This window comes from Manacus vitellinus, unplaced genomic scaffold (assembly GCF_001715985.3).
Source record: "Manacus vitellinus isolate BGI_N305 unplaced genomic scaffold, ASM171598v3 scaffold_112_pilon, whole genome shotgun sequence".
Lineage (NCBI taxonomy): Eukaryota > Metazoa > Chordata > Aves > Passeriformes > Pipridae > Manacus > Manacus vitellinus.
In genome coordinates, this window is record NW_021938853.1 from 27,965 (window position 1) to 41,151 (window position 13,187).

General features: G+C 46.3%; 1 protein-coding gene across 3 annotated transcripts in view; it reads right to left on the reverse strand.

Moving 5' to 3' along the window:
* The window catches only part of SLC4A4 (solute carrier family 4 member 4), a 119,578-nt gene that overhangs the window by 25,303 nt on the left and 81,088 nt on the right, over positions 1 to 13,187 (reverse strand). For all 3 annotated transcript variants that reach the window (XM_029965645.1, XM_018089017.2, XM_018089018.2), the window contains 6 exons: positions 12,308 to 12,384; positions 6,666 to 6,823; positions 2,680 to 2,767; positions 1,795 to 1,949; positions 1,405 to 1,518; positions 515 to 689 (listed from right to left, as the gene is read on the reverse strand). In XM_029965645.1, the coding sequence (XP_029821505.1) occupies positions 515 to 689; positions 1,405 to 1,518; positions 1,795 to 1,949; positions 2,680 to 2,767; positions 6,666 to 6,823; positions 12,308 to 12,384 (767 nt within the window). The remainder of the gene's footprint in view (positions 1 to 514; positions 690 to 1,404; positions 1,519 to 1,794; positions 1,950 to 2,679; positions 2,768 to 6,665; positions 6,824 to 12,307; positions 12,385 to 13,187) is intronic.

Sequence of the window (13,187 nt, forward strand, 5' to 3'; positions counted from 1 at the left end):
GATTCAGCCTGTCCATGGATAGGCCAGCTGGTTCTCAGGATCTCCCACTACTTCAAAATTCATCTTTCTAAAAACCTTACAGTTCTCTCTTCTCTCTTGTGTCATATCTCCTGATTTACTCGCTTTCCTATGAATTTTAGGATGTTCTTTTCACCAGAGAGACAGAAGCCCAGGGATTGTAGGAGTCAGGCAGAGGATTCAGACATGGAAAGTCTGAATCAGACTTAGCAAACTTATTTGGACTGAAATGGTACAACTGAGAGCAGATCAGAGAACTTCTCTCTAGGGAAGGAGCAAACACCTTCTCCACCTCCTGGCCTGCTTTTAATCACCATTTAAGGTAACTCCTGTACAATCTGTCAAAGGACAGCCAACGACAGCAGAGAAAGCAGTAAAAACACAGGACAACTCCATTATTGTATCCAGAATTCCAGCTCTGTGGGTGCCCAAACGCTCCTCTGACTGGACAGTAAGAATGAAATGCTGTTTGTTGGTTCTGAAAGCTCTTGCTCACCTGCATGTTCTCCGTAGCATCCCCAAGCAATCCCCCAAAAGTGATGGCGTTGGTGACAGTGGCCAGGTAGATAAAGAGGATGGCTGAGAGGGCCTGGATGTTTAAAGCGTCGTAGAAGTCGCTGGCGAAGAACGGTGCTTTTCTCTTTATGTCTTTGATCAAGCCCCCACAGAATCTGCAAGGACAAGAAAGAGGAGACTCGTGAAAAATGTTTTACAGTGAAAGTCACCATGATAAGCCATCAGAGACACTGCCAGCAATGAGGTATTATCTCAAAGGAGTGAGATCACCACATTACACACAGTCTTACTGCAGCTGTGGTGGTCCAGGAATATCAGAGATAATGTTGTAAAGATAGATAATATCTTGAACATGCGATGCAGCTGGAAAGAGACAGATTTCAGGAACACAAGCCTTGCTAAAACAGACCACTACAGTTTGCAGTTCAGGAAGCTTGTCTGTTGGGTTTTTTTCTCCAACTATATTAGTTGATGTAATAAAATAGATTAACTCTGGTCTACATCCCTGACTAAATTTCTCCACATGGCAGACACCATGGTTGGGCGAGCCAAACAATCTGCTACATGGAAAAATGCTTCAAATTGTTAACCAGCAAAAGAACTGGACGTAAAAACACACAGGAAATAATCTTGGAGAACAAGGGAACTCACTTGCAGACATGCCTTTTTGTATGATGCCAGACAAGACAGCATTTAACTCTTATAAACTCCACGTGGCTCTGACGTTGCCAGCTTGAAATATGTGTCTGTTGAGCCTCTTGTTCCCCTGCTCACAGCTCCCCACCAACACCAGGACTGCTCTGACATGGTGGCAGACAGGCACATGTCACCTTCTGTCCTTTTTAATGACTGTTTAACCCCTGGACCCACCTGCCCGTGCGCTGCAGCTCCTCGCAGTCCCCGTGGCCCCCGCCGCCGTGCCCTCCGTCGTGAGGGGTGTCCCCGTTCATCTGCAGGTTCTCCCCACCCGAGTACATGTTCTTCCTGGGCAAGAACGTGGCGTGTCAGAAGGACCAAGCAGAACACAGCTACATTGTTATGTGCCTGTATCACCTTAAAAGGTACAGAACTGCAGGAACATCCTCCCTCCAGCTACTAAGGAAGACCTGAAAATACCTCCAGGACTTTCTAAATATGAACAGACAGCTGCAAGTCACTCAATAAATACCCCTGGTGCAACCAAAGCACCGGCTCTTCCCATCACCTTTTCAGACCTGATGCACACTGTCCTTCATCATGGACACTGTCTCCTGCTATTACCTCTTATCCGAAGAAGGGAGAGACTTGGGAGGCTCTATCCTAATGGCTGGATCCCATTCCCCAGGGGGGAGCACAATGACTTCATCCAGAAACTCATCGATGCCCGCAATCAGGTCCTGCCGGTCCTTGGCTTTATAGGCAATGTCGTGGAATACCTGCAAGGAAAAGAGAGATTTCACATGGAATAGGTTTGCATTTTCTGTAGCCCAGACTCCAGAGGCAGCTGCCTAGTTATATTCTACAAAACCAACTTAATTCCTTCTCAAAAACCTCTGAAGAAGTATCAGGACATTTGGCATGTGGAGGTGTGACCCTCAGAAAAGCCCCTTCCTTCAGCTGGACAATGACAGAGATTCTTTCTTGCAGGCATGTTTCTAATTTTAAGCAAAACATACATTTCTAACCTTTAAAAATTTTACTAAAGCAATCATGTATTTCTTTATCCAAAAAAAGAGTTTTCCTCTACAGAAGGAGTTTCAATTTGAGAAGACACTTTTACAAAGCCGCCTACTTAGTCTATCAAACCCAGGCTCATTTTCAACTCTGTGACATAGAAATAATGACAGCACCTGAAGCATGGCTGTGGGATACTGGGATGGTGGAATGGGACACAAGGCACAGACCACGACAGAATTAATTCAACAATTAATTCACAGTTGATTTGCAAGAGTGACTGCCAGCAGGAAAACACACGCGGTGCACAAACGCCTCCCCTAGTCACGCTTTTACAAAACCATGAGGCCAGAGGCAATAACTATGTCCACAGATGGAATCAGGAGGTGACATCTGGATATTCCGGCTTTACGTGAATGCTGACCAGTCTGGGGAAATGGATATCATTACCTGGGAGAACCCCTTTTCTGTGGGAGATGCCAAGACACCTACCTCATCTGACATCAGTGTGGCAATGGCTCGGCCGATCTCATGGTAGGACTTTGCTTTGCCCTTCGGTCCCAGCAGAATGAAGAGAAATCTGACAAAACCAAGAGATTGTTCCCATTTAGTATGGCAAAGCAAATTGCTTATTATTTATACAACATCTAGACAGAACTATGACTTCAAAAAGTTGTGGTTCTTGTTAGGGATGCAGAGGCTGCCAGCGGCCTCCAGCTACCTCAGGAGCAGAGGTTACACCCTGCGGCCCATCATGTCCTGAGCAACACACAAAGCCTGTCCACCTCCACAGGGACTTGTTTCATGGAACCACAGAATAGTCTGGGTTGGAAATGACCCTATGATACTGAAAAGCAGCAGAAACAAACTTCTTAACACCAATTTGAGGGTGTTAAAAAGGGCATTCTTTGTTCAGTGCTGGACGTTCAGAGGACAGCTCCTCTAATCGAATGTGCCAAATGACAGATAGACAGGACTCTTTATTACACAAAGCATTTACATATTCATTAGATAGTCTTGCTTAATGCATATTCATTAGGTTGCTTTATATAGTCACATCCCTACTGGAAGTCCTTTTTTGGTCCTTCCGGGTCTTCTTTGTCATCTGGACCTCAGTTCAGACCTCAGCATCACTGTGTTTCACCAAAAAATGTAACGTTTGTTCTTTATCTTGTTTGGGTACACAGAGTTTAGTTTACATCCTGTTTGTTTGAGTTACATCCCTTATCTAATTCTCTAGGACTTCTCTAAGATGATATTGCTCCTTATTTGGGCACTCTGGGATACCGTGAGTAAAGTTTCTATTTCTCTTATCACCTAAATGCCATTTAGTTCCAACCCCTGACATCTTCCACTAATCCAAGTTGCTCCAAGCCCCATCCAACTTGGCCTTGGAACTTAATTTCTTACATAATCTCTCTGCACAGCAACTACATCCAAGTCACTGCTGATGAGCTGGAAAAACACCATGATATGAAACCTTTGTCAGTGCAAACACACAGATGAAAAACCTCACCAGAAGTACCTCTCCCATTCCAAGCACTGGATTAAGTATTATTTTAGCTCCTAAATCAAAATATTGTGAGGTACTAAGTCAAATGGCTTATGAGGAGTATTATATCCAAACAAGTAGACTTTCTATTTAAAAAAATTAGAGTCCTATAAAAAAAAAAGGCAGCAAGTGATAGGACAGGATCCATAAATACATACTGATTGGCATTACTACATAACACTTCTTACTCGAGCTCTTCGCAAGGCGTTCAAGTGTTTTACTTGAGGTTCACGTGGAGGTGAGTAAGCCACACACACCCAGGTTATGTCCCCTGCTCTCCTCCCACCTCCTGGAACTTTCCCTGTTTCACCAGTTATTATAAAACAACATTCAAGACAAACTGTTCCTCAGTCAACTCTTTCCAAACTCCAGGATGCAACTTAGCCAAATATATGAATTTTAAAAAAGGAGTTCATAACTTCAGGAGTTGCTGCTTGGCATTCTCTCGGTGCTCTGGGGGAACCAGGCATTTTCATAAGTCTTCTGCAATAATTCCATCAGCTGGATCTCTTCCAGCACAGAGCAGCAGCACCTGAATGCTCCTGCATTACTAAAACACTCTTGGAAAACAAGCAGTATGTGGCATTTTCCAAATTCTTTGTCCTAATTCAGCAATGGGACGTACAAGCCCAGTAACCTTGGATTAGGGGGTGGACACCCTGCTATGGTCAGTCCAGGAGACAGGGTCATCCCATGTCCCATCCCCTCATCCTTGGCCCCTAAACAAGAAAAAAAAGAGGAAGAGCAACTAAACCAAGATGCGAGTCCAGCCTGCTCATCCGTGCCTCCAGCCTGCAGCAAGAGCAGCAACTCCATAAGGGTTAAAGGCACCTGAACAAAGGAATGTCAGACAAGTCCTAGAGGAAAGGTGCCTTTGCAGTGAAAAGCTTCAGTCAGGAGGCCTGGGAGGAGAACCTAATGTTGCATCTGCCACATGCTTCCCAGGTGACCTTTGGGCAAGTTACTTCACTTCATCTGAGACCTGCAGACACAGGCCTTTCCCAGCACTGCACACCAGACTGTGCAAGTCTGTGCAGTTTATCTTCACAAACATCTCCTCCTTGCTCATTCCCCTTCGTTTTCCCCATTATTATTCCATTAACCAGCAGCCTTGAACGAGGGACTGCCCATTTCTCTGAGGAAAACACAGACCTCCTTCTCTTGTGCTGTCTTGGCAGCAGCCATGCCCAAGCCATGCTGCAAGCTCAGGGTTTCTCCAAACGAGGAGTCCTGAGTGCTGTGGGATTAAATCAAAGGTTTTAAATGGTTTTTATCAATCTGAGCAGTAAAAAGAAAGTTCAGGAAAGGCTGGGATATCTCAATTTCTATTGGATCTCCCTGATTTTTATTACTAGGGCTGTATGAAAACACCCGGTGGAGATAATTTTTCTGAGGAGTTTGTGAGATCTTCCTGGTTTCTTTTAAGTAAAAATTTGCTTTTAAGTAAAGGAAATACTTAAAATGCTTTGCAAGAAACCATGAAGGAAAAAAGTGCCCAGCTTGGACAGTGTAGTGTCCACAACTTTACCAGGAAATCGATAATTTAACAAGATAAGAGGAGAAGCCCCACGGGAGAGAGGGGTGGGCATGCCAGAGGCTCCAGTTGCAGCATCCTGTGGAGTCTGCGGGCTTTAAGTGCAGGTTCACAGCAGGAACCGGGGCATGGGAGGAGATGCTCCATCACAGCTCCTCGGGCCCTGAGGGGATTTCCTTGATTGAATTTCGAAGGATGCAGCCATTGCAAATGGCTCTTCATCACTCATGAAAGCCATCTAATGAGCCTCCCTGCTTTGATTAGGGCCAGCATTTGCTTTGGAGGACAGCAAATGGATAATACTATTTCCTGGGAAAAATGCTGGCATGGAAGGACATATTGCCTTGATTAACGCTATTGAGTCATAAGGCTGCCCAGCAATCCTGGATTCAACTTCCCAGCTCCCACCACCACAGCAAACAATACCTAATTTTACATCTGTGGAAAAGCACTCAGAGGCGTGTTTAGAAAACAGAGTCAGTGGGATTGCACTTGGGAGCTGAAATAGTGAAGCACACAGAGCTCAGGAATGCTGAGGAATGAGTAACCTGCTACAAAATGAAGCCTCTTCTGTGTCCCCACACTCCTACCCGAATACCCAGCGTGTGCAAACAGTTGTTGACGTGGCTGTAAGAAACCACTTCATGAAAATCCAAGACATACAAACACTGCTACTACAATTAAAGGGCAAAGCTAGATGCTCTTTTCCCTTTGTTTGGTACACAGAAACAAGGCACAGATTATTCCAGGAGCCGCGTAACTTCCATTCCGTGCAAGGGCTGTGATATTGCTATGAATTCACACAGGGCAGCTCAGACAGCCAGGCATATTCAAGCAGTGACTTCAAATATTTAAGAACACAAGATACATTGAGGTTTGTGAGACTCAGATCAACTTGCAACACGAGTCACAATAAATAAAATATTTATCTGACATTTTTCCCTCAGCCATTATGCGTTACAAATCCACCAGCCCCAACAGAATTGTATGTCTCAAATTATCCAAATATATTTTTGCCCCCGCAGGGACAGAACTGAACCTTCATCTGATCTGAGCTGAAGAGGAACAATATGTACAGCAAAAATGTGCAGAGGGAATCTGAGATCCGTACAGAAAGGGCAGGAAGAAAGCCCCAGGTGTTAAATGTGACACTGACAGTGCCCTTTACTACTGAGCTGCTAAGTTTCTGTAATATTTTACTTATAACCAAACTCAGGACCTGAAAATTATGAAGCAGCATCAGTGAGTTTTGTTCCTTTACGCCACCAATCCTGACCAGTATCCATGTCACAGCACGGAAAGCAGTGGATAAGACCTCCTTCTGGCCCCGTGTTTTTACTGTGAGAGGTTTTTTACTTTGAGAGGCAGGTCCCTGGGGGCTGGTTCCCTTACCGGGTGGGCACAGGGACCTCGGTGAGCGCTCCCAGCATGACGGCCTGCTGCAGTCGCACGAAGGCGATGAAGGGGTTCTCCAGGAAATCCACCTCCCCCACCAGCACGTTGGAGGCCTCAGCATCACGGGGCAACTTCTTCATGAATTTGTTCTTCAGCTGCAGCAGTGAAAGAGGAAGGAAAAGAAAACTGAGTGGTGTTAGGCATGTTCTTCTCGTACTTCCGTACTGCTTCCCTGCACCTCTGTACTCTAAGTGCGCGCACTCCGCAACGCACATCCTCAGGCTGACAAAGGTCAGCTAATTCCAACTCTGGAGACATGTCATCAACAGGGAATGGGAGAACGCTGCGGCAGCAGCCACTGAGTTCTAAAAATCTGCCTCTGCGAGACACCTTTGTCTGAAATTCAGCAGCGGCAGAATTAATTTGGAGTTGGAGGCTTCTGAAAGCCCTGCCCTTAGCTGGTTCCCAATCTGCCCTCTCTCCCTGGGTGACCTCTGGAGATGCTCTGTGTGTGCCTGGTGAAGGGTGAATGGAGAGGGAGGATGTACTGCCAGGAACACTAAGGGGGCAGGGACTGGGCTATGAATCCCTAATGAGTTGTACCAGGCAACTCAAGGAAGGAGAAAAATAGAAAAAGTCTCAGGAAAAGGCATCAATTGATTAAGCAGGAAGAAACTGCTGGAACCATCCTACCCCTGCATGCTTCAGTCAGGATCACCACCAGAGGAAACAGTAAATAAGCATCAAGGAGCTCTGTGGAGGAAGCCTGGAAAAGTGCTACCAGTTCTTTCATAGACAGTGTTTGGGAGGATAGTGGTGATTAAAAAAACAATGGGAAGGTTGCAAATCCACTTGGTCACGTTGCTGAACAAGGATGCTTCAGCAATACCAGGTCTGGTTTGAACACATGGCCCAAACCCAGGTGATTTTCTGAGCCAGAACTGACCTGCAGAGTCTCCACTCCTGTGACTGCCCAGCTCCCGATGCCAAAGGCTCTGGCCCCTTCAGTCTCCCCTCGCCCAGCACAGCAAACTACCATGACTAATTTCAAAGAGCTGCTATTATAGTGGGGGTTTTTAGCTCCAAATGAGTTTTACAGCACCACTCACCACTTTCTTAAATCATTTATCAGACAGGTGATGGGAAGGGTGCAGTCAGCACTTAAAATCCATTTGAACCGTTCTCTGAAGCAGCTTTGGAAAGATTTAAGTCCTCGGCAGCACTCGGGAGCAGGGAGCTTCACCTCCCCCTGCACTCTGCCAAACTGAGCATCCTTCCAACCTGACCACTAGTGTTGAAGGCTGCAGGTCCCCAGCACTGCAGTTGCAAAAAGGCACAGCAACCCGAAAATTCCAATTTCCTTAAATGTACACTCCAATCATCATCACTTTGGATCGATCAGAAATGAAAGCAGCTCCTAAGTACACACTCCTAAGTAGCACTTAAGGAAGGTTAATTCCCCCAGGAATTTGAACCTGCCTCTGTCTCTCTGCTTTTTGTATCTGCTTACATATAGCTTATAGTCTTTCCCATAACTTATTCCATGAACACCTGCCTCAAGAGGGACCTTCCAGGTTGCTCCATCACCCAGGGATACTTTAGCAGTGCACTGTGGATATGGGGAGAAACCAGGCAAGCAAAACTGCTCTCTGCATCACGAAAAAGAGCCAAAGTAAAGGAAATCCCAGCTAACTAAACTTCCTGGAAACTCTTCCTTCTCTCCAGAAAGGTGGTAGTGATCTGTACTGGAAAACAATAATCCCCATTAGAGCTCCATGGAGTGAAAGTAGGTCACCCAGGCTGACAGACCTCAAAATTGGGAATGTCTGCTTGCAACTGTGGAGGTGAGGAGATGTTCAAACAGGAAAAGCAGTGAATGGCTCCCACTATCAATCACTGGACTGCATTCCCATGAGTGGGATCCTGCCAGTGCCCTCCCCATCTACTGGTCCCCGGGAAAGGCAGGAGGGTTTCTCTCAACAAGGCCAATTTCTTTTTTAACTGCAGTGCTGGCTTTGGCACAGATCCCCTGTTGATATGGAAACACTGCTGTGAATACACAGTGCCCACACCACAACAAATAGGGAGGGTTTTGTGCCTCCCTCTCACTGACCACATTCATTCAGAGCCAGGTTTGTCCCACTTCCAAGCCCTTGGGAAGCGGAGATAACGCCGTGTCAGGAAACTCCCCGTATATCAACATACATTCCTTTTCTATATGCTGTTGCATCAGCTCAGGAATAGCAGGTCCCTGGGAAAACAGATTTTCTTTCATGTTCCTTCATTTTACATGTTGAGCACTTGAGGAGTCCTGGTGGTTCAGCCACTCAGAGGTGCCAAGGACATTCTAATAGAGCACAGCCAAAGGATTTCTCACGGGAGGAGGGACCGGAGTGGGAACAGCAGTAGGAACTTCCCCAGTCTCCTATGGTTTGCTGGCACCATGGCACCAGAGGACTCCTTTCAACCCCTTTGCTTCACACATAAGCTGAAAAAAAAGAGTCTTAAATGTTTTTTGAATTACTGAGCTGTGACTGCCCCATTCTTGGAAGCGTCCAAGGCCAGGCTGGATGGGGCTTGGAGCAACCTGGGATAATGGAATGTGTCCCTGCCCACGGAAGGGTTGTGGAACAAGATGAGCTTTAAGGTCCCTTCCAACTCAAACCAGTCTGGGATTCTGTGAATACAGAGTTAAAGAAAATCTTGATCCAAGAGCTTGACCTTCAAGAGCTGCAGGAATTCTACTGCCATGAGAAGTCCTGGTTTTACGGACACGGCACTGACACCACTGATGCATCTGGCAGCAGAGAGCTGGGAGTCCAGGTGAGAGCAAGAAGCCTAGATGCTCATGTATTAATTAGAAAACAGAAGGGAAGTTATAAATTGTCCCAAAGTACCACTACTTGTCTCTCCAGCTGCAAATGCCCAGGCCATTACCTGCAGCCAACATCTCCTAAAATAAAACAAATGGAGGCAAATCCCTTCTCCGTGCTGCGACCTCAGGAGCAGTGCTCTGCCAACACAAACACAATGAAAGGGAATACAGCTCCTCTTCCCTAATTATCCTTATAAAACTCCAAACAAGCCCAAAGCAAAGACATGACAAAACAGCAACCCCCAAGTCTGTGGGCCGCTACTGAAGCTCTTTCTCATCGGAGCGGTTTGAGTCAGGGCCCTGCCGGCTCCTGCAGGACGCTGGGGATGCTGAGCCAGCCTCTTTGCAATCCCAAAGGATCAAGCCATCATTCCCATGGCAGAGAGAGCCGGCTGATGCAAACTACCTGATTCAGTATTCATAAATAACACCCCTGAGCCAGGCAGAGCTGCCTGGCACTGCTGGGAGAGCAGCAGGAGGGATGAGTCTGGGAGGATTCTCTGACAGCTCAGATCTCTGACAGGCAACTGTCCAAGGGGCACGAGCCCATGTGAAACCTGAACCTTACAACATATCCAGAGGAAAGGAGCAGGGAAGCCACAGATTAAAGGAATAATCTAGCTACAAAATACCTATACTGTTAATTGCACCATTCCAAATAGCATTAAAGGTTGCAAAACTGAAAATTAAGGATGTAGGAAGTCAGGAAAGTTCCCAAAGGTACAGATAAGTTAGTTCAAAGCCTTCCTTCCTTTAAAGCATGGGGACACAATCCTCTATCTCTGCAAAACCAGGGACTGATTAAGGATGTAGGAAGGCAGTCCTGCTCCAAGCAACTGTTGTAAACTGACCTCACCGGCTGCAGTTCTTATTCACAAGAGTAAATAAAAATTGGAATATTCTGTGTCTCCAGCAGACTCCCACCTCCCTGTACGGCCTCACTAACTGTCCAGTTCCCAGATGGGATGCCTGAATAACAAAAGCTAGTCACTATGCTGCCAAAGCAAGAAAACCTGTTCCCTTTCCAGCTCCTGTTGTGGAAACATGATGGATTATTGCTGTGCCCCCGTACGGCACGCTGAGTTCTGCTCAAGGGAGTTGCCAGGCATCACCACAATGCCACAAACTTTATCAAGGCAGGAGTCTGAGTCAGTCAGCAACAAAAACTGAGCTCTAAGGTGATTTCTCAAGGCATAGGGGACATGGCTCCCAGTGTGCTAAGTTCATCAGCAGGACACGGGCTAATTAACTGAGAGGCTTTTTGGAACTCGACACTTATCAAGTAATGGTTCTGACGACCAACAGCCAGGCATTATCTACACTGGAAGTTAAAAACTTTGGAGTGTGCTCCCAAACTGGATTTATTAACAGATTTTCCTATTAGTGTTACCAAAACGTCTATTTTTATACCCAATTCTCCACAAGAAGTCCATTATCTGTATGGCCAGAGACACTGGAGCAGGAGGGGCAATGGGGCCTGTCTGCACTGCTGAGAGCTGTGAAGCTGCTGCAATGTTCAGCCCCAGCTTCGGGCTGGTCTAGCTATAAAACCCCAGTTATAATGGGATTAAAAATATAAACCAGCAGTTTGTCCAACAACAAAAAGCTGTTTTACAATCTTCCTCTTTCCCCACATGTGGCTCTGCGAATTTAAAGGAAACCAGGTATTTCAGAAACCCAGTCAGTACAGATGAGGCTACAACACTGCATGACACTGAGGTCAGTGCAAAACACTCTGCCCCCTTTCTCTTTCCATGAAAGTATATTTATTTATGTGAATTTTTAAATTCACATTTTTTTAAAAATTTTTATTTTTAAAATATTTAATTACTCTGACCTCACTTTTCTACCTCGATTATGTTGCTGTGTCCCTTTAAGGTTGTACCTACAGACAGTTGTGACCAGCCATTGTTGAAGGACTGGAGTCATTCTCAACTGGCCAGCAATGCTGTGTTACCCAAATAATTTTCCAAAGGGACTCTCATTTGCATTCAGAATCACCATGGGACTAGAGAATGCTGAAAGACATGGGCAAAAAAAGGGATTCTCCGAAAGAAACAGCCGGGCTTTGAGAATAACCCACTTTTTGAACCCAGACAAAAGGTTTTTTGAAACTTGCACAGAGACCTCATTCAGCCACCAGTTTTCTAAGAGTTGGAATAAACTCACTCTTACCCCTCAGAGCCGGCAGCCTTCGGAAAGGACGGAAGCACAGACAAAGACAGCCCGTACGCCACAGCACAAACATTACCCTAGTCTAAGAAAGGGGTCAGATCCATGGAGACTCGGTACTAAAGGCCAATTTTAACTTCATTACTCCACTTTGGAGCTGCTCTTCCATGTTACCTGTCAGCACAGTCACCTTCCCTGTTCCACCAGCTGCTGTAGCAGGGACACGTGCCCCCTGCGTGCTCCTGCTCTATCCCATAGTCCCTGTGAACCTCATCCTGAGGTGTGGCAGGACCCTTGTAATCCTTCAGCAGGGAGAGGATCAGAACTCCATCAGGCCATGGATATTTTCCCTCCTTTCTCATGGCTATCAGCAAGAGGCAGTGTATGTGGTGTCACTTGCTTCAGACCTTGTAAGAGTTTAACCTGCTGTTTTCAAGGGTTGATGCTTAAAAAGTGGAGGATCCAGTCAGAGGGCTCAAAAATGCTTGTTCACCCTCTTCCTTTTTCCATGCTAAGGTACAGAGAGCCCTTTCCTCAACACCCAGCTCCTCTCCATACACATCCTCAAGTGAAGGCTGGACCTGGAGCTTACCTGGTCCTTCTCAGGCTTGTCTGAGATGTCGTTCAGGCTGGTGGAAGTCAGGTTTCGGTGAGCCATGGCTGGGCTGCCTGTAGGAACAAGGCCAACACAAGTTAAAGCACCTGTTTGGATCTGGTCAGAACACAGAGGCTCAGGCTACGGCAACACCTTTCCTTGGGAGGCTGATGGGGGGAATTCCAGACCCTGACAGGCTGCTTTCTGTCACTTGATGTGGCACAGGGGAGATTTAAGATGCTAATGCTCCGTCATCTCCGACTCACAGCGTTCCTGTGACTCCCAGGACAGCAAAAGAGTCCAATGACCTTCCATAACTCCTGCCTGTGGGAGAAAAAGCAAAGCAGCACCAGGCTGCTGACACTGATGGTACTGGGTCACCCAGGACCCACCACAAATCCATCCCTCCACAGAGCTGGGACCTTCCAAGGGTGCAAATCCCTCACCTCAGTTCTTCTACGTGGATGGCACCTGCCCTCCTCAGCATCCCAGACACTGTACACAGCTCACACAAGAGAGGGAGAGTGGTAGCTCCTGGTCCTTCACAACAGCCCCTAATAAACATCTCCCTCACTCCAGTGAGCCCATTAAGTAAGCTCATGAATCTTAAGCAATGCACTGATTAGAACAACATGTGCACCACACTGACAGGACAAAAGTCACCAATTCCTGACACCAAATTCACCAGGGAGGCGAAGACAATCCCCAGAGACACAGCAGAATAAATAAATAAATAAACCCCAAACCGACCAAAACACAAACAAATAAGCAACAAACAAGTACGCTTTGAGACAATATTGACTTGATATTCAGCTAAAAGGAATGTCCAAGTTCTCAGTGCTCATCAGCTCCCAGCACAAACAAACTCAATAATAAA